The following is a 21,989-nucleotide window of genomic DNA, read 5'->3' as shown; positions in this document are numbered from 1 at the left end:
ATTTACAGAGGCTTCCCATTAGCAGCTTTTACCCACCTCTCTGCACTAGCTAATGCACACTGCAGTAGCCCAGCTGAGAAAAAAAATATATGAATTACGACCAGATTTTCTCCCTCCAGAACAAAAGGAACGTAGTGACAGGACTTAGGACTCACATGTATGGAAATAACAACACCTACCTTTAAAAAAGCCTTCAGTTTCAATACCAAATCGAGCCATTTATACCTCAACCACCATTTCCCACAGACAAAATACATCACCACCTCACCTCCTAGGGCAGCAAAATCCGGATCAATGTGCAAGGGATTCCAATCCCCACTGAGGCGGTACAAGGCAGCCTGTGGAAAGAATAATAAAGAGGTGAGTAAGTTGGTGTTGGCTTAAAAAAAAAAAGAAACAGGAAACACAGCTGGTTGGTATGCAAGAAAAGCAACACAAGGGATATAATTGCAGTTTGGATTAAAAAAAAAACCTCTCCAATCAGGGATATTAAATATAAATTAAATGCTTTCAGCAGCACCTGCCTCCGAAACCAATACAACCAAAGAAGTAATTGTCAGAGACACAGAGAAATGAACCCAAACCTGCACCTGGATGTTCTTATTGCCCGAGGAGAAAAATCAGAGCACTGACACCCATCAATCCAATTCCATTACGACCTGATAGAGAGGGGCATATATGTGTAGATGTGTAGCCTTTTTCATCAATGTATTCAATGAGTTTAGGAGCAGGCAGTCCAAAAATGTCTTTTACAAGTTAAGATAGGATTGGAAAGGGGAAAACTTAAGTGTGGGGAGGAGGGCAGTTAGGGGTGTTAAATGGATGACCAGGAGGGCAAACAACACAGTTATAGATAGTGAGCCCCAAGAGGAACGGGGCCTAATTCCCACCTGTATACTTTTTCCCAGCACTTACTACAGTGGTCTACACACACTAAGCACTTAATAAATACTACTACTTATTACAGTCCTCCAAGCATCCTAATGGCACTAACAGAGAAGGGAACCTGAGATGGATGATCCATGGATCTGACCTTCGGTGGCCTGAGAAATCACAAATGGACTGGGCGTGAAAATACCAAAATACTTCTTGCAAACTTCAATTATCTTTCAGTGTGGCCTAATGGAAAGAGCACGGGCCTGGGTGTCAGAGGACCGAGGTTCTCCCATTTCCTTAGTATGAAAGCAGACAAGGGACAGCAGGAGCTGAGGAAGATGGGAGGAAGGATAGAGAAGAGGTGGGAAGAGAAAATTATTCCTTAGTCCATCCCCTAACTTCCCCTGGTCTCCATGAAAACACAAAGCAGGTTTGCATCCTTCCAGTATTCAACTTTTAAATTGCTAAAGATTTGAGTAGTTCCTTAAAATGAAAGGACGAAGTTCAGAGAAACAAGTAAATTGAAGACATCACATTTAACTACACATAATTGCAAAAAGCTTTTTATAATTATTTTTGTTTTTGTGAAACCTGAAACAAAGAAGCTAGTTCAGCATCTCAACTCCAACTCCTCTGTAAAATTTATCTTTCTTCCTGCAAAGTAGTTGGAGTAGAATTTAGTTTACCTGTGTGGACTGTCTGGAAAGAGCGTGGACCTGGGAATCAGGGCCCAAGCTCCACCATTTGCCTGCTGTGTTACATTGGCCAATTTGCTTAACTTCTCTGTGCAACATTTTCCTCTCCTGTAAAATGGGGATTCAATATCTGTTCTCTGCCATTAGACTGTGATGCCCATGTGACACAGGGACTGTGTCTGATCTGATGATCTTGTATCTACTCCAGCCTTAGAACAGTGCTTGCACGTAGCAAGCTCTTAAGAAATACAATTACTGTTATTATTATTACCATTGACTTAGCAAATTTTCTTCTCACCACCATTTTTTGCTAAATCTCAATTCACAATATAGTAATAATAATAATAATAGTATTTGTTAAGCGTTTACCATGTGCCAAGCACTGTTCTAAGTGCTGGGGTAGATACAAGGTACTCACTAAGGTTGTCCCACATGGGGCTCACGGTCTTAATCCCCATTTTACAGATGAGGTAACTGAGGCCCAGAATAGTTAAGTGATTTGTCCAAAGTCACACAGCTAAGTGGCAGAGCTAGGATTTGAACCCATGACCTCTGACTCCCAAGCCCGTGCTCTTTCCACTAAGCCACGCTGCTTCTCCATTCTCCAATATGGAACTTCTTGGGCAATGCTCCCATCCCTAAACAAAGTTTCTGTCAAATTCTACCAAACTTTAATCAATTTGTGTTGTGACTTGATTGAAAGCATGTGAATAGCCCATGATTACAATATCCAAAACATGGAAGTCTTTCCCCCACCCCCAAGTCCATCTGAATTGGCACTGTTTGCTCCCTTTATTTATCACCCCCCTCCCAGCCCCACAGCACTTATGTACATATCTGTAATTTATTTATTTATATTAATGTATGCCCCTCCCCCCAACTGGAAGCTCACTGTGAGCAGGGAATGTGTCTGTTTATTGTTATATTGTATTCTCCCAAGCGCTTAGTACAGTGATTTGCACACGGTAAGTTCAGGAAATATGATTTAATGAATGAATACTGTTTCCCAGAGAGAGTACAAATCAATCAATGGTGTGTATTGAGTACCTGCTGCGTGCACAGCGTTGTATTAAATTTTCATGAGAGTACGAAATAGGGAGAAGGCATAATCCCTGACCACAAGGACCTTAAGGTATAACTGGGGAGACAAAAATATAAAATAATTCACAAATAGAAGGAAGAAGCGCACAAATAGTTGAGCATTGAAATCGTTACGTATCAAAGTGCAATGAGATAGTGTGAGTACAAAAGTGCTGAAATGACCTAAGGAGAGGAAATTTTAAAAAATTATAATGTCTTCCAGTTTCATAGTCAGATCTGAACTATTAAAAAAAAATCACCTTTAGAGTTAGTTCCAGTTTTTCCAATATCCTGACATTATAACAAGCAGTAGGTTTTCTTAAGTAACCTTGTAACTTTGATTGGTCATACTTTCCAACAATCAAGGGTATTCATTGAACTCACTCTATGCAGGGCTCTTGGGGGAGTTCAAAAGAGTACTCATGATCCCTCTCCTCAAAGAGCTTACAATCTAGTGGGGGTGACAGGTGCTAAAATAAATACAGGTATGAGGAAGCAATAAGTGCATAAAGATGCATACATAAATGCACTGGGGGAACAGAGGAGGTGAGTACCCCAGGGCAGAGGTAACAAGGAAGTACTCAAGTGGAATAGCTATGGAGGGAGTGGGGGGGGGGGGGGAGAAAGGGGAGACAGGTAGAGAAATCAATTAATCGGGGAAGGCCTCCTGGAGGCATGGTGATTTTAGAAGGGCCTTGAAGATGCAGAGAGCGGTTGCTTGCCAAAAGTGAAGAGGCAGGAGATTCCAGGTCGGAAGGAGGGTTTGGCAAGAGGTTGGGTGTTGAGAGGGAAGAGAGCGGATAGTCAACCTTAAAGCCTATAGTAGGAGTTTCTGCATGCTGCAGAGAGGAATGTGCAACCACTGGAGCTTTTAGGAACCACACACAGAACGATGTTTTAGAAAATGATCCAGGCGGCAGAGTGAACTATGGATTGGAGAAGGCAAGGACTGAATGCAGGGAAGTCAACGAGGAGGCTGTTGCAGGAGTCGGCATGGTGGCAGTTTGAATTAAAAGGAAGGGGAAGTTTTGGGAAACGTTAAGGAGGAAGAACTGACAGGATGTGGTGACAGGCTTAGGGACGAGCTTATATTCCATCACCTCGTCTCTAGACCATAAGCTAGTTGTGGACAGGGAATGGGTCTACCAACTCTGTTGAACTATACTCTTCCAAAGGCTTGGTACAGTCCTCTGCCCAGAGTAAGGGCTCAGTAAATACCTTTGATTGAGTGGTTGGAAGGAGTCGAGGATGCCAAGGTTTCAGGCTTGAGAAATGGGGGCAAGGGGTGGTGGTTGTCAACAGTAATGGACAAGTTAAGAGGAGGAGAGGATTTGGGAGGGAAGATGAAGGGTTCGGTTTTGGAGGTGTTGAGCTTGAAGTGCTACAGAGATGCTCTGAGGCAGGAACGGATGCAAGATTGCAGGGACTGTCTCTATCTGTTGCAGATTTGTACAGTCCAAGCACTTAGTACAGTGCTCTGCACATAGTAAGCGCTCAATAAATACTATTGAATGAATGAATGAAAGATTGTAGGGAAGGAGAGAGATCAGGGCCAGAGAGTTAGATTTAGGGGTTATCCACAGAGGTGGTAGTTGAAGCCGTGGGAATGGATGAGTACTCCAAGGGAGTGAGTGTAACTCGAGAACAGAAGGACCCAGGGTCTTTCCTAACGCAGAGTTCATTAAAGGGAAAATGGCAGTTCCAAGATGTGTTAAGTGATACTGAGGATGGCTGAACCCCTCAGCCCATAATTTACCCTTAAAAGGGAATTTAACCTTTGAGGTGTTACTTGTGGAAACCAGGACCTCAGGGTCACCCACAGTTAAGGAGTGAGAAGCAGAGAAAGAGCCGATGAAAGAGACAAGTATGATGGTAATGTTTCTTGTACTGTCAGTGTTAAAAAAAATCTGTTCATTGGAAATGACAAGAGTCAACTGATTAAGGATGTCAGGCTGCAGCCAATCTTGATGTGGTTGGATTGTTTTCCAATTAATGATGAGAAATGTCAGGTCATATTTCCCAACAGTTTACGAGTTCTGCCAGAAGGCTGAAAGAAGGCAGTGACCCCTGAGGCTAGGCCAGTTGTTTTCATCCACTTGTGGATTAGAAGAAAGGTCAATGTAACCAATACTGGGAAATGTAACCAGCTATCCTCTCACCTATCTTCCTTCCAAAAGGCTGAGACTCGGCTTATTTCAACTTTCTCTACATAAAAACCCATAGTCCCCAGTGACAAACTTTGACCGATCACTGGCATAAATTGTGACGAGAGCAGAGAGGAATAAAAGCTTGGTGCTGCAGCTTTCCAGAAGTCTAGGCTTATCCCCAACTGTAAAAAAAATCTTGAAACTCTAGATTGCAAGCTCCCTCCAGGAAGGGCACATGTTTTTCAACTCTACTGAGGACGCTAAGATCTCTCTATGCCAAGCTGCCTCAGCCAGCCCAAACCTTCAAACATTGCCCAGGATAGAAAGCTACCCGAAGACGCTGATATCTCTCTCTCTTCCGAGTTGCCTCAGCCAGCCCGGGTCATCGTAGATCACCCGGGCCAGAAAGCTGCCGCAGATGTCTCTCTGCTGAGCTGCTTCAGCTGACCCAGATCATCCAACACCACCCGGGACGGAGAGTGGTCTGAGGACACTGTGATCTCTCTCTGCCAAGTAGCCTCATCCCACCCAGGACATTGAACATCCCCCGGGACAGAGAGCTGCCATGGAGAGCTCTACGTGGAACGAAGTGAAGCAACTTGCCCGAGGTCACACAGCAGGCAAGTGGCGGATCTGGATTAGAACTCGGGTCATCCAACTCCCAACTCCGTGCTATTTCCACTAGGCCACGCTTCCTCATGCTGGGCTCTGGGCAATCCTTTTCCAGACAAAAACTCATTTTCCAATACAAACGTCTGATCCAGAAGCTTGCGCTAATTCCAGCCCTTATATAAAATTAACTTTTAAAAACCAGCCCATATGGAGTTAGTGTCCAAATGGGGTAAATGCTCATAATAATAATAATAATGAAATAATACCATAATAATATAAATAACTGTTGTATTTGTTAAGTGCTTACTATGTGCCAAGCACAACACTAAGTGCGGGGGTAGATAAAAGATAATCAGGTTGGACAAAGTCCATGTCCCACTTGGGGGTCAGGGTCTAAATGGGGAGGAAGAACAATAAACAAGTGGCAGAGCCAGGATTAGAACCCAGGTTCCCTGACTCCCAAGCCCAATACTGATCTACTCCACAGCACCTGGCTGAAACCCTGAGGAAGGGATGAAGGGGTCAAAGGTATTTATTGATCACTTTTACTGTGTGCAGAGCACTTGAGAGAGTACAATATAACAGAGTTGGCAGACACATTCCCTGCCCCCAACAAGTCTACATACTAGAGGGGGTGACAGTAATACAAATAAAGAAATGACGGATATGGATACAAGTGCATTTTCTGAGTTTCTATGTGGAGCTTTTATTGCCAGTGCACCTCGTATTAGTTCTTTTAATTTGCTCCCCAGAACACTCCTGCGAGGTAGGGGTCAGGTATTCTTATCCCCATTTTACGTAAGTACCTATGCCACAGTTGTATTTCCCACAGTTGACCCTGCCCCATTTTGAGGAGCATAGCAATCCAGACTTTTTTGGGGGGCATGAGAAGAGAAGAAAACGGAGTTACAAAGTAATTTACCTCATGGAGAGCTAAAAAGCTTTCAATAATGTGGTGGTGTCCTCCCTTTCACTACATCTAATGCAATTCATTTTCATCTTTTTCCCTTCCTCAGGAAATTATATTTCTATCTGCCCAGGAGGGATAAATATAGAAACGGAAAAGTCACACTTCTCAAAGGAGCATCTCAAAATGGAAAGAACATTCCCAGAAATTTGCTGTTACTAGGTATTCTCTCATTACACAATTTTCATGGGTATTAAGAAGGCAATGTTCTCTGTATGAGAAGTCTTCAGAAGAAATAAGAGTGCACTCTCCTATCCACACAGTGGACTTTCTCTTCTCCTTAGCCTTCTTTTATTGCCCTTTGTTTTTTTTACAGAGTACTTAGCATGGCCTCCAAATGTGTGAACTGCCAGCAACATTTCCTTCTTCCATCCAAAAACAAATTATTCATGGCATGAAGAGCAAAATCACCTGCAGCTTCTTAAGATGCTTTATGGGCCTGTCCTTGGAAGTTAGTCTAAATGAACTGGTTTCCAGGCAACGCTGAACCGTCTTTTCCTTTCGTAGTAAGAAGGGTCAACATTTGCCGGCTCAAACTATTTTTCCTACATCCTCTCCACTATTTTCAAAAGCTTGTGAGCACCAAGAGGATCAGAGAATGTGTTTGACTTGATTATCTTGTATCCACACCAGTGCTTAGCACATAGTAGGGGCTTAAACAATTCTTCTTATTATTATCACTGTTATTATTATTATGCCAAATGATCAGCTCAGGACCTAAGCCCCTAATGAAGCCTCAAGTTCCCCTTCTGTGGCCTGTTTAATGACGCTTTTCTTCCAGGCTTAAGGTTTAGAAGACGATAATAACTGTAAGTTAATGCTCTGCAGGAGCTTCATTCGGAAATGCATCTTTCGTTTTGAAGAGGATACAGTCAGAGAAGCAGCATTGCGTAGCGGATAGGCCATGGGCCTGGTAGTCAGAAGGTCATGGATTCTAATCCCGGCTCTGCCACTTGTCTGCTGTGTGACCTTGGGCAAGCCGCTTAACTTCTCCATGCCTCATTTACCTCATCTGTAAAATGGGGATTGAGACCGTGAGGTCCACATGGGACAAGGGACTGTGTCCAACACGACTGGCTTGTATCCACCCCAGTGCTTAGTACAGTGCCTGGCACATAGTGCTTAACAAATACCATAATTTTTTTTTTTATCCTTGCTACTTTAATGCCTCAAACTGTCAAGCTACGACAACACATTTTCTGCAACAAATATTTTCATTCCTGAGAGAAGTGAAAAGGGGTTGAGGCACCAGTTTTAATTTTCAACATCTGTTGAAGAGCTGTTTGTTTGGTAAACTTGGCTTCATCTTTGTGTTACATGATCAGGTCAGAAATCACGACTCTCACTTACCTGATGAAAGTGAGGGAGCGTGGAAATAAAGAGGGAGCATGAGTACATAACTTTCCTATATGACTGCTTCAAATGTAATATGCCATACTTCTGTTGATGGTACTTGTTAAGCGCTTACTACATGCCAGGCACTGTTCTAAGTGCTGGGTTAGAGACAAGCTAATCAATTTCCCCCGTTTAGACTGTGAGCCCGTCACTGGGCAGGGATTGTCTCTATCTGTTGCCGAATTGCAGATTCCAAGCACTTAGTACAGTGCTCTGCACATGGTAAGCGCTCAATAAATACTATTGAATGAATGAATTTAGACACAGTCCATAACCTACATGGGGCTCACAGGCTTAATCCCCATTTCACAGATGAGGTAACTAAGGCACAGAGAAGCTAAGTGACTTGCCCAAGGTCACACAGCAGGCAAGTGGTGGAGTCGGGATTAGAACCCAGGTCCTTTCTGACTCCCAGGCCCGTGCTCTATCCACTAGGCCACGCTACTTCTCAATACACTAGCCCTGGTTCTCACGAGAGGCCCATCCTTCAGAAATTCCCAGAGACAGCAAGCTCAAAAGTCCAGACACAAGTAAGCATAGCTAGGAAATAGGGAAGAAGGAGACAGTGAGAACGCTTAAACTGCCCAGGCCACTGATGGCTCCCTCACCCCTGAAACTGGTCCATTTACATCTGAAAGTGATGGAAGAGGAAAGGAAGATAGAAAGAGGGGCCCCCCTGTCACTTAGAAGCCTCAGAAGACACCCAAATGACTATTCAACTAATCCAGTTCCCTCCTCGGTCAGGGGTGGGGCGGGAGCTCAGCCACTCCTTCGCTCCTTTAATGCCTGTACCTCCATCTCGTCTCTCTCACCACCGGGACTCTTCACCCATGTCCTGCCTCAGGCCTAGAACTCCCTTCCCCTCTTCATATGACAGATGATCACTCTCCCCATCTTCAAAGCCTTATTCAAAGCACATCACCTCCAAGAGGCCTTCCCCAACTAAGCCCTCACTTCCTTTCCTCCCACTCCCTGCTGAGTCATCCTTGCATTTGGAACTGTACCCTTTATCCACTCCAACCTCAATCTCATAGTACCTTATATAATAATAATAAATAATGTTGGTATTTGTTAAGCGTTTACTATATCCAGAGCACTGTTCTAAGCGCTGGGGTAGATACAGGGTAATCAGGTTGTCCCTCGTGAGGCTCACAGTCTTAATCCCCATTTTACAGATGAGGGAACTGAGGCGCAGAGAAGTTGAGTGACTTGCCTACAGTCACACAGCTGACAAGTGGGAGAGCCAAGATTTGAACTCATGAGCTCTGACTCCCAAGCCCGTGCTCCTTCCACTGAGCTCCGCTGCTTCTCTATACACATCCACAATTTATTTGTTTATAATAATGGTTGTCTCCCCCTCTAGGCCATGAGCCTCTTGTGGGCAGGGAATGTGTCTACCAACTCCCTTATACTGTACTCTCCCAAGCGCTTAGTACAGTGGCCTGCACACGGAAAGGGCTCAACAAATACGATTGATGGATTGATTGATTCAGGCTCTTTTCCTTGCTTTATTTTGGAAGTAGAAGGCCAGCCTCATATTGTTTCCAAAGCCAGTAAGAGAGAGAGCTTGGAATAGTCAGGTGAGAGTGGATTCAAGAGATTCTAGTGTTGATTCTATTTGGGATACTTCCGGGAATTCATTCAGTCAATCGTATTTATTGAGCGCTTACCGTGTGCAGAGCACTGTATTAAGCACTTGGACAGTACAATTTGGCAACAGAGACAATCCCTACCCAACAACGGGCTCACAGTCTCATCTGATTCGGTTCCTTCACATTTTAAACTTGTTTACTGTACCCATGGCTTTGATGGAGAACTCTGAGTCACGAGGAGCCTGGAATTTTCCTCCTCTATTCACAATGCCCCATTGCTTTTGGTTTATATTTTGTGTATTTCTCCATGTCTTTGTGTTGTCTTAGAGTCTTGTTTCAACTCTCCTTATGTATCTGTCACTAGCCCCGTCTCCCCTTTATATTTTTAGATTGTGAGCCCCCTGAGGCGAGGAACCATGTCTAATTCCCACCTGAGTAGTCTTTCCCAGCAGTTAGTACAGTGCTTTGCACATCATCAGTGCTTAATAAATACCATTACTACTAATACAAAGGGAAAGGCTCCTTTAACTTTGAGGAGGCATGGCACACTCAACAAAGAAATGAAAATGGATAACGTAGTAGTCTTTTTGTAACCATCCTCACTTTGTGTTGGCACAAGAAGAACTTCCCCATATTTAAGACAAAAATATTATCTCTCAAAAATGCACTCTTACCTGATTGAGGGAAGTGACATCGTAACACACGGCATCGGGAGGCCTGTCAGGTACGGGTAATGAAGGCTGAAAAACAAAAGACAAATTGTAATTAAGTAGGAAGAAAGTATGTCTTGCTTACCAAATCTGCTTCTTCTAGAAAAGATGGAATTGTGATTTTTGACTTGAAATCTCAGAAGTAGGCAAATCAGCACCGATCTACTTATGTTACACTACACCAAGGATTTCCACAATTGAACCTGTCCAATTTTGAGGATCAAAGCAGTCTAGACTCCTTTTTGGGGCCACAGAAGAGAACAAAATGGAGTTGAGAAATAATTTAACTCACGGGGAGCAAAAAAGTTTTCAAATTCACGGTCGTCAAATTCCTCGCTTAGTGTCATTTGGAGGTTCCAATTAGATGTCATATTTATAGCTTAATATTTCTCAAAATAAATTTCTTGTTATGCCGACAAGCACTGTTAAGAACCTGCTACTGAGAACCAATCCTATTTGAGGATGCCAGCTGTAAACTCCACTGCCCTATGCGCCTGTCATCCATCTCCTCTCCCTCTTTATATTTGTAGATTGTGAGCACCCTGAAGGACAGGGGCTGTCTCTAATTCCCACCTGTGTATTCTTTCCCAGCACTTAGTACAGTGCTTTGCACACACTAAGCACTTACTACTACTACTACCAGTCAGTCTGACCCTACATTCAGAGTTGATTTAAACAAGCCAGGGAAGAAATAGGAAGCAAGTATTTTTTTAAAAATAGCTTTTACATAGTTGAAACAAATCTTTAAAATTATAACAAAAGGGCACTGACATAAATAGAAGTATTATTAATTTATACAATCAAAAACTACAATGCTCTTTTACTGCAATCAATAGGAGGACTCTCACTGAAATGTGAATCCAGAGGGTTTAAGTCATGAGAAAACACATGGAATTACATGCCCTTTTTTTGGTCTGTCACATCTGGACTGTATGTGGAATTCAGCCGATTTCAAGGTTTTACATGATCGCATTATAGTTTCTCTGCCTAGAGACACCTTAGGGATGTAGTACCATTTGTACATGGAAATAATTGGGAATTTTTCTTCTTTTATCCCCAAGACCAAAGCAAAACGCATACACTTCAGGACTTCCACTATATTGGTTGAAAAAAATACACACTGAATATTAGTATTTTGCCCTAAAATTAGATACCTCAATCTTTACTCTCAGCAAGGTGGGGCACAGAGTGGACCGATACCAAACCCAATTCACAGGAAAGAAAGAGAAATCCTAAAGGGTGAAGTCACTGGATATATTTGGGAATTCTTTCTAAGGAAATTTACTCCCTCTCCCTTCATCTGATCATCTACTCCAACCACCAAGCTTTCTTCCTGAAATGTCCCAACTTACTTTTCCCATTTTATCACTCAGTCCTCAAATTCCCACCTCCTCCATTAATGTTTCCTAAATGAGAGTGTTCTTTCCCCGAACCTGATTATACAGCAACATCCCCAAATCTGCCCTCACTCACCAGCCCACAAAATCTATTTGCTGAAGGATAATGTAAATGTAGTATCTAACTTATTATTTACTTGCTGCTCAATCAGTGGGATTTACTGATCACTTACTGTGTGCAGAACACTATTCTAAGGGCTTGAGAGAATTCAGGAGAGGAGGTAGCATGATCCCTGACCTCAAATAATTTACACCCTAGTGGAGAGAGCCTAGAATCCAGGTGTCGATGAGAATCATATGCTTTTCCGTGGCGGGTTCAGTTTACTTACATTTTCAGTTTGTAGAAGGTGGGGCCCGTGCCTATTGAATTTAGAAAGTCTAGCGACATCTTGAGATAGGTGCTTCGTAAATCCTTTCAACATTGATTATTCGTGATTCAGGGGCAGAACTGTCAGTATAGCACCCTTCCGAAAAACACTTAAAACTGCACCTGAAGCAGCATGGCCTAGTAGAAAGAGCACTGGCCTGAGAGACAGAGGACCTCGCCTCTAATCCCGGCTTCACCGTTTGCCTCTTGTGTGACTTAGGCAAGTCACCTTCTCTGGGCCTCAGTTTCCTCATCCGTAAAATGAGGATTCAATATCTATTGGGACTGTGAGCCCCATGTGGGACTGTATCTGACGATTATTTTGTATCTACCCCAGCACTATAAATGAGTTTGCAGACTTTTTCGAAACCATGTCCCAGTTGATGATAAAAGTCCTGTACCAAAGCCAAAAATGAAACAAAATAATGTGCTCTATTACAGTGTACTTTTCTCAAGGCATCATGCCCCATTTAGACTCCCTACTCAACTCTCCTCTTGTGATGCACAAATCCACATCCACACTGCCCTCTGGCTTCAGACCCAAACACCCAAAAACAGATAGGATTTTTCCAGCACAACGAACAGAATTTCACGGAGCAACCCTGATACCTCCATATTCTGTTATCAAAGGAAAGGATGTGATAACTGGAAACAGCTGAGAACATTTGGCTGCCCTGGGAAATTCTCCAAGATCGTTAGGCTTCTCCATAACGGGGCATTTGATTGAGTCCAATTTGGAATTGTCCTCCCTAATCCTTTTCCCCTCACCAGCAGATTAAATCAGAGCTGTGTGGTAGGTCCAGTTTCGTTTGAGCTTTTCTCCATTTCTGTGCTTGTGGATTCATTCAATCGTATTTAATTCATTCAACCGTATTGTGGCTGCAGTGAAGGACCTAGCAGCTGGCGACGCAATACACTTCCAATAAATCATATTTATTGAGTGCTTATGGTGTGCAGAGCACTGTACTAAGCACTTGGAAGAGTACAATCTAACAACAGAAAAGAGTTGGCAGATACATTCCCTGCCCACAACGAGCTTACAGTCTAGAGGAGGAGACAGACATTACTATAAATAAAAAAGTTACAGACAGGGACATAAGTGTTAAATAAATTCTGACAGTGAATAAATCCAAGTGCAAGGGTGAAGAGAATAAATCCAAGTGCAAGGCAGAAGGCAGTGGGTAAAGAGGAAATGAAGGCCCAGTTAGGGAAGGCCTCTTGGAAGTGTGCCTTCAATAAGGCTTCGAAGGAGGGGAGGGCGATCGGCTGTCGGATTGTCAATTCCTCCTGCCTTCAAGACACCTCTACTTGGATGTCCTGTCTTCACCTCCAGCTGAACATGTCCCAAACAGACCTCCTTATTTTCCCACCCAAACCCTGTCCTCCCCTCGACTTTCCCATAACCGTAGACAGCACCGCCATCTCTCCTGTCTCACAAGCCTGTAACCTTAGCGTTATCCTTGACTCCTCTCATTCAATCCACAAATTCAATCTATCACTAAATCCTGTCAGTACAATCTCCACATCCACCCTTTTCTCTCCAGCCAAACTGCTACGTTAATTCAAGCACTTTTCCTATCCCGCCTGGATTACTGTATCAGTCTCCTTGCTGACCTCCCTGCCTCCTGTCTCGCTCAACTCCAGTCCATACTTCACTCTGCTGCCCGGATCATTTTTCTACACAAACTTTCAGTTCAGTCCACCTCCAGTGGTCGCACGTCTGTCTCTTCATCAAACAGAAACTCCTTACCATTGACTCTAGACTGTAAGCTCATGTGGGCAGGGAATACATACTGTATATTATTCTGTATTCACCCAAGTGCATAGTTCAGTGCTCTGCACACAGTAAGCACTCAATAAATATGACTGGCTGACTGAAATGGGAGACTACAGAGAGGGAGAGAGAGAGATCTACAGATCTACATCTCCGCCCCTGTCCTCTCCCCCTCCCTTCAGGCTCGCATCTCCTCCTGCCTCCGGGACGTCTCCACCTGGATGTCGGCCCGCCACCTAAAACTCAACATGAGCAAGACTGAGCTCCTCATCTTCCCTCCCAAGCCCGGTCCGCTCCCAGACTTCTCCATCACCGTGGATGGCACGACCATCCTTCCCGTCCCGCAGGCCCGCAATCTCGGTGTCATCCTTGACTCGTCCCTCTCGTTCACCCCACACATCCTATCCGTTACCAAGACCTGCCGGTTTCACCTCTACAATATCGCCAAGATCTGCCCTTTCCTCTCCACCCAAACGGCTACCTTACTATTACGGGCTCTCGTTATATCCCGGCTAGACTACTGTGTCGGCCTTCTCTCTGACCTCCCTTCCTCCTCTCTCGCCCCGCTCCGGTCTATTCTTCACTCCACTGCCCGGCTCATCTTCCTGCAGAAACGATCTGGGCATGTCACTCCCCTTCTTAAACAACTCCAGTGGTTGCCTATCGACCTCCGCTCCAAACAAAAACTCCTCACTCTAGGCTTCAAGGCTCTCCAATACCTTGCCCCTTCCTACCTCTCCTCCCTTCTCTCTTTCTACCGCCCACCCCGCACGCTCCGCTCCTCTGCCGCCCACCTCCTCGCCGTCCCTCGGTCTCGCCTATCCCGCCGTCGACCCCTGGGTCACGTCCTCCCGCGGTCCTGGAACGCCCTCCCTCCTCACCTCCGCCAAACTGATTCTCTTTCCCTCTTCAAAACCTTACTTAAAAATCACCTCCTCCAAGAGGCCTTCCCAGACTGAGCTCCTCTTCCCCCTCTACTCCCTCTGCCATCCCCCCTTTACCTCTCCGCAGCTAAAGCCTCATTTTCCCCTTTTCCCTCTGCTCCTCCACCTCTCCCTTCCCATCCCCACAGCACTGTACTCGTCTGCTCAACTGTATATATTTTCGTTACCCTATTTATTTTGTTAATGAATTGTACATCGCCTTGATTCTATTTAGTTGCCATCGGTTTTTACGAGATGTTCTTCCCCTCGACGCTGTTTAGTGCCATTGTTCTCGTCTGTCCGTCTCCCCCGATTAGACTGTAAGCCCGTCAAACGGCAGGGACTGTCTCTATCTGTTGCCGACTTGTTCATCCCAAGCGCTTAGTACAGTGCTCTGCACATAGTAAGCGCTCAATAAATACTATTGAATGAATGAATGAAGAGATCAGGGCTGGAGATGTAGATTTGGGAATCATCTACATAGAGATAGTAGTAGAAGCCATGGGGGCAAATGGGTTCTCCAAGAAACTCATCCAGCTCAACAGGCAAAGAACATTATCAAAAGTTTGTGAGATTGTCATTCAGGAACTTCTGAGTGCTGACAGCTGCGCTAGAAACACATACAAAATAATAATGGCACTTGTTAGGCGCTTACTATGTGCCAAGCACTGTTTTAAGCACTAGGGTAGATACAAGTTAATCAGTTAATCAGCCCCACATGGGGGCTCACATTCTTAATCCCTGTTTTACAGATGAGGTAACTGAGGCCCAGAGAAGTGAAGTCACTTGCACAAGGTCACACAGCAGACATATGGCGGAGCTGGAATTAGAACCCAGGTCCTTCTGACTCCCAGGCCTGTGCTCTATCCACTAAGCCATGCTGCTTCTCTGATGATAACATGCACACGATTATGGCTCCCCTCGCACATTCAGTTACTTGTGTGAAAGTGAGGTTATGTGGTGGAAGATTATGAGGAAGTGAGGGACGTAAAGGGAGCTACTGGAGAGCAGAAATTGCAAGAATCTTCCAAGGCAGGGCAGAAACATTTTCATTGAGATGACTAATGGCCACAGGCATTGTTGGATCTATCCCCGGAAACCTGAAAAGCTTTGGTATTCTCACAATGACAGGCCCTGGAGGCAACTGAAAAATGAAACAATAAAGAGAATGGGAGGAAATGTGAAAGAAGAGAGAGACACAGGGGAAGGAGAGAAACTATCCATTGTGAAGATGACACATTAATAAAACAGAACAGGGAGGCAAGGTACCCGAGCATTCGACGGTTAACTATTTCTGCCAACTGAGAAATGGTGGGAAGAGCACGGGCCAGGGAGTCAGAGGACCTGGGTTCTAATTCCAGTTCTGTCAATTGCTTGCTGTGTGACCATCAGCAAGTCACTTAACTTCTCTGTGCCTCGGTTCTCCTGCTTTCCCTCCTACTTAGACTGTGAGCCTCATGTGGGACAGGGACTGTGTCAAATCGAATTCGTATCTACCCTAGGGCTTAGAACAGTGTTTGACATGTAATAAGCACTTAACAAATACCATTAAATAAAATGGTCTGATTCATTCTGGGCATTAGTTAGAATAACAGGGGGATGAAACTCCCCTTCCCTCCATAATTCATTAAGGACCCCCCAACCTCCTAGCTCCGGGTCACAGCTGCCATGCTTCCCAGCGAAGACAGCATGGGAAGATAAAAATCACAGAAGGCTATTTTGAGAACATACTGTGGTCTACTGGAAAAAGCACAGGCCTGGGAGTCAGAAAACATGAGTTCTAATCCCACCTCCGCCACTTGTCTGCTGTGTGACCTTGGGTAACTCACAACTTCTTTAATCTCAGTTTCCTCATCTGTAAAATGAGGATTAAATCCTACTCCCTCTACTTTGACTGTGAGCCTCATGTGGGACAGGGGCTGTTATACTGTCATATTGTACTCTCCCAAGTGCTTAGTACAGTGCTCTGCACACAGTAAGCACTCAAAGCTGATTGACTGAAGGTTTCTGTGGCGTCCAGGCTCCAGAGAAATTCTGAAAATGACTGTATGGGCAGTGAAGACCACAGGGACTACCACTGTACTCTCCCAAGTGCTTAGTACAGTGCTCTGCACACTGTAAGCTCTCAGTAAATACGATTGATTCATTGATTGAAGGTGTCTGTAGTGTACAGGCCCAGAAGGAATTCTGAAAATAGCTGGATGGACATGACGTGCTCAGTGACTACCCCTGTACTCTCCCAAGAGCTTAGCAGAGTGCTCTACACAGAGTAAGTGCTCATTAAATACCACTGCTGATGACTACCATGGCAGCTGTCTACTTGTCTATGGTGCTGCAAGCCCTGGCACTATGCCGAGGTCACCTCATTCAATGGTATTAGGCTTACCGTGTGCAGAGCACTGTACTAAGCGCTTGGTGCTAAGTGGTCATTTCTGCTACCACGTCAATCCAACCACTTATCCTATCCCATACTGTATCAGCCTCCTTGCTGACCTCCCTGCTTCCCGTCTCTCCTCATTCAAGTCCACACTTCACTCTACTACCGGGATCATTTCTGTACAGAAATGTTCAGGCCATGTTTCCCCACCGCTCAAGAACCTCCAGTGGTTGCCCATCCACCTCCACATAAAAGAGAAACTCCTTACCGGGCTTTAAAGCACTCAATCACCTGGCCTCCTCCTACCTCACCTGGCTATTCTCCTACTACAACCTAGCCCGCCACTTCACTCCTCTAATTGCCAACGTACTAAATGTACCTCAATCTTGCCTATCTCGCCGCTGACCTCTGGCCCACATCCTGCCTCTGGTCTGGAATGCTCTCCCTTTTCATATCTGACAGAAAATTACTCTCCCCCTCTTCAAAGCCTTATTGAAGGCACATCTCCTCCAAGAGGCCTTCCCTGTCTAGGCCCTCATTTCCTCTTTTCCCACACCCTTCTGCATCACCCTGACTTGCTCCCTTTATTCATCCCTCCAGCCCCACAGCGCTTACAGACATATCTGTAATTTATTTATATTAAGGTCCTTCTCCCCCTCTAGACCGCAAGCTCATCGTGGGCAGTGAATGTGTCTGCTATATTGCTGCGTGGTACTCTTCCAAGCCTTAGTACAATGTCCTGCACTATGCAAGCACTCAGTAAATATGATTGATTTCAGCCAAAGGTGGGTTTTTGTGGGTAAAATGCTTACGAGACCATTGCCATGTGCTACAACCTGTCCTCCTACTGCCCCAGCGGGAATGTGACTGGTAGGGAGAAGAGAGGGCTCCTGGTGTTGCATGAAACCACTAGCACATAATCAAATTCCTTCACACAGATTCTCAGTTCCAAAGTCTTGATGAGCTTTATCCCAATCAAGAAGACTTCAGAACTTTTGCACTTAGACCAGTGCCCAGCACTTAGAACAGTGCTTGACACATAGTATGCACTTCAATGCTATTATGATTATTATTTTGGACGAAAACAATCACTGGTTTGCTCTGGAAGACGAACATTGCTATCCATGCTTTCTGATTTGCTCTCTAAATTACAAGCAGCCTGGATTTTCTAAGTATTAACCTCTGAGTGGTTTTGACTTTACTGCCCAAACTGTGCCACTAACCAATAAAGAAGCTGTTTCCTGGAAATCTTTAGACCAGGCATCGATCTTTCTGCGCAGAATCGATGTCCTATTATTAGGCATGGTTTTTTTGTGTGTTTTTTTTTTTTTTGATTCAGGGTAACCCACTGTGCTGACAACATCCACAACACTGTCAAGTTTCCATTTGTGAGGGAATAAAAATGCGAGGGAGTAACAATACTCTGAGACAAAACCCCGTTATGAGGTATAGTTATCTCATCTGTAAAATGGGCATTCAATCCTACTCCTTTCTGCTTCCTCTCTCCTTCCTCCTCCCTACTAAGCGATTGGGAGACTGCAGTATAACAATAAACAGACACATTCCCTGCCCCATAACCAGATGAAAGGAGACCAGCCGACGCAGAAGTGGCGCATATTGTATGTGATTCATAGGACAGGCTTGTCCACGCTTTCCACCACAGATAATGCATGAAATCCAGGCGCCAAAATATAATTCTGTTGCTAGCATGACTTCACAGAGTGTCTTACCTACTGATCTGAATGCCTTTCAGCATCATAAGTGGTATTTATTGAGCGCTTACTATGTGCGGACCACTGTACTAAGCGCTTGGGAGAGTACAATACAACAGAGTTAGCTGGCACATTCCCTGGCCCCAGCGAGCTTACAGTCTTGAGGACGAGCTTTGTAGAGGAGCTTTGTAGAGACGAGCCTTTCATATGCGATTGAGAATCCACAAAATAGCTTGTATTTCCCACCTAGGACAGTCAGCTACCAGCCCACTAGGTGACTTTCCGCAGTACTAACAACCATTAAATCACCTAGAAAAACAGACTGAACCTTGGTGGGTTTTCCCAGGCCCATCATGACCGGTATTGTTTCGAGCGCTGCTTCCCAACTGATTGACAATCGGACACTTGGTATCATGAATCCAAGTGCTTAGTACAGTCCTCTGAACATAGTAAGCACTCAATAAATACGATTGAATGAATGAATGAATCCCCAAAATGTGTGTGCTTCTTTATACTTTGCTGGGGTTCACAAACAAATCTGCGTCTTACCTTGACTTTTTCTGATGTCCGCTTCCCACCAAATCCTCCTGAACCAATCACGAACAAAGAGAACTGGTTGTAGCATATCAGCTCCTTCTCATGGTATGTAGTCACTGAAAAGAATCCCAGGAGAGAGAGAATGGGTGAAATGAGTTCCTGTCTCTTGTACCTAGGACATCTTCCTTTGGATGAGCATTCAACGTATCACATCCAACCTTAGACACTTAGCACTAGCTTAATAAATCCCCTAATTATTATTTTACCTACCACTTAGAAATCTAAATGTTAGGATTGTGGCTTGGCTCCCATAAATCAGTCAATGGTATTTATTGAGCACTTACTGTGTTCAGAGCACTGCACTAAGAGCTTTTCAAACCCACAGGACGACAAAGCCTCTTGCTCCCTAAAACATCTGCAAGGCATGATGGTGCTTCTAGTCAGGAAACCAAGGCACAGCCATGAGAGGAATCTGTTGAACAGAGTACTATCGCAAAAGAACACAAGAGTTCCTCACCGCTCTAACCATGGGTCCTTACAGGTGAGCTTCTCAGATGCAATCAGCTGCAATTTCTGCAACTAGAGCCTTCTGTGTCTGGGGCAAAAAAACCCACCACAAAAACTGGGCAGAGGCAGACATTGCTCCATCGCCTATCACCACCAAATATGGTAACTGGGCTCCCCTCTGGAAGGGCATTACACCTCTTTGAGCACATACAGCAAGGCTCACTCACAAAAGGTAAGGCCTAATTTGAAACTGCCAAACAGCTGGTTCTCAGTGAAAATGAGAAGTTAAAACACAGGTCACAAAAGGCTGAAACAAATGACCAAGACCTCTTTAAGGGCAGAAATTGAGCAGCATTTCAATACTCTGTGCATCACTCGTTTCTTACTTCAATAAGAGGACCTGAGTTCCTAATCCCAAATATGCCACTTTTCTGTTGTGTGACCTTGGACAAATCATTTCACTTCTCTGGGCCTCACTTACCTCATCTGTAAAATGGGGATTCAGACTGTAAGCCCCATATGGGACTTGGTCTGCATCCAATCTGATTAGCTTGTATCTACCCCAGCGCTTAGTACAGTGTCTGGCATACAGCTATTGCCTAACAAATACCATTTTTTAAAAAGTATTAAGAAAGATGGGCTCTTTTTGGTGTAAACAAATGCATATGCCCACAGACAGAGAGAATAGGGTGAAGGAAATGTATATGCAGCATGGCGTAGTGGATAGAGCACGGGCCTGGGAGTCAGGAGGTCATGGGTTCTAAACCTGGCCTTGCCACTTGTCTGCTGTGTGACCTTGGGCAACTTGCTTCACTTCTCTGGGCCCCAGTTCCCTCATCTGTAAAATGGGGATCAAAGATGACGATGGCATTTGTTAAGCGCTTACTATGTGCCAAGCACTGTTTGAGACTGTGATCCCCACATGGGACAGGGACAGTGTCCAACCCAATTTGCTTGTCTTCACCCCAGCGCTTAGTATAATGCCTAGCACAAAGTAAGCACTTAGATACCAAAATTATTAACATTATTATTAACTGAAGAGCTCAAGCACAATCTTTTTGTTCTACCCTGATTGTCAAAGACAAATGAAATCCTGCGGTTAGAAAGACTTTGTAAGCTTGAGTTATTCCCGCCCTATTGTACCTCATAGGCTAAGGGTGAGTGTTTTCATTGACTGCTACTGTCTGGAACAGCTTCTCACTCAAACTGTTTCCCTCGTTTAAATTCTGCCAACTGGCTAGACTAGTCCTGATGTCACACAAACTATCCTAAAATTTTCCGGGGTGTTAAGAGCAGAAGCCGTCAACTGTTAAACTCCACCTTATTCCCCGCCTCAACGTTGTCCATTTTTTTTATGGTATTTGTTATGCGCTTACAATGTGTCAAACACTCTTCTAAGCGCTAGGGTAGGTACAAGTTAATTAGGCTGCACTCAGTTCCTGTCCCTCATAGGGCTCACAGTCTAAGTAGGAGGAATAACGGGTATTTATTTAATCCCCATTTTACAGTTGAGGAAACTGAGGTACAGAGAAGTTAAGTGACTTGCCCAAGGTCACCCAGCAAACAAATGGCCATCCCTAGTAGGTAGCCCCAGTAGTGTGGCATCATGGGAATTTCCCCAGGTTTGAGAACGAGCAGTGCAACCATACCAAGGCTCAGTAATGGGGCAACTACCTTGGAAAGTTCCAAAATGGCTTCAATTTTGAATCCACTGACTCTTTATTAAGCCCTTATATTTATAAATAATTTCCCGTGTGATTCGATAAGCTTTGTAAGCATTAATCCTCATTGATCCTCCCATCTCTGTGAGATAAGCATTCTTCATCTTTGTATAAAGGGGATAGTCTCAAGCAGAAACAGCCTTGAAGGTCAAAAGTGAGTCAGTAGAAGAACTCAAACCACCTAGAGGAATGACTGGCAAAGAAAAAGGGGAAAGAAGACTAAATTTTGATTAGTGAACTTCAGATGTCTCTATATTTCTCATTGTTTTACCGCAGGGCAGTAATACTCATTTCATTTCTTCTAAATTGACAAGCTGCAAATTCACACTATTTGGGAAAGTGAATCTTATTAAGGTGGTTCGTTCATTCAATCAATCATTTTTATTGAGGGCTTACTGTGTGCAGAGCACTGTACTAAGCGCTTGGGAGGGTACAATGCAACAATAACCAGATACATTCCCTGACCACAATGAGCTTACAGTCTAGAGAGGGAGACAGACATTAATATAAATAAATAATATTACATATACATACGTAAGTGCTGTGGGGGTGGGGGGGGGGCAGTGGCGGAGAGCAAAGAGAACAAGTCAGGGTGACGCA

The 21,989-nt window shown here is 44.4% G+C and overlaps 1 protein-coding gene across 2 annotated transcripts in view; it reads right to left on the bottom strand.

The window, feature by feature from the left end:
* Nucleotides 1-21,989, bottom strand: part of HSD17B4 (hydroxysteroid 17-beta dehydrogenase 4) — a 100,523-nt gene that overhangs the window by 24,464 nt on the left and 54,070 nt on the right. For both annotated transcript variants that reach the window (XR_005659691.1, XM_029054955.1), the window contains exons 16-18: nt 19,174-19,277; nt 10,039-10,104; nt 269-338 (exon numbers count right to left, since the gene is read on the bottom strand). Coding sequence is in view for 1 of the 2 variants with exons in the window: in XM_029054955.1 (XP_028910788.1) it covers nt 269-338; nt 10,039-10,104; nt 19,174-19,277 (240 nt within the window). In the remaining variant the exon portion in view is untranslated. The remainder of the gene's footprint in view (nt 1-268; nt 339-10,038; nt 10,105-19,173; nt 19,278-21,989) is intronic.

This window comes from Ornithorhynchus anatinus, chromosome X5 (assembly GCF_004115215.2).
Source record: "Ornithorhynchus anatinus isolate Pmale09 chromosome X5, mOrnAna1.pri.v4, whole genome shotgun sequence".
In the NCBI taxonomy this organism is placed as follows: Eukaryota; Metazoa; Chordata; class Mammalia; order Monotremata; family Ornithorhynchidae; genus Ornithorhynchus; species Ornithorhynchus anatinus.
This window is presented reverse-complemented; position numbering and strand designations above follow the sequence as displayed.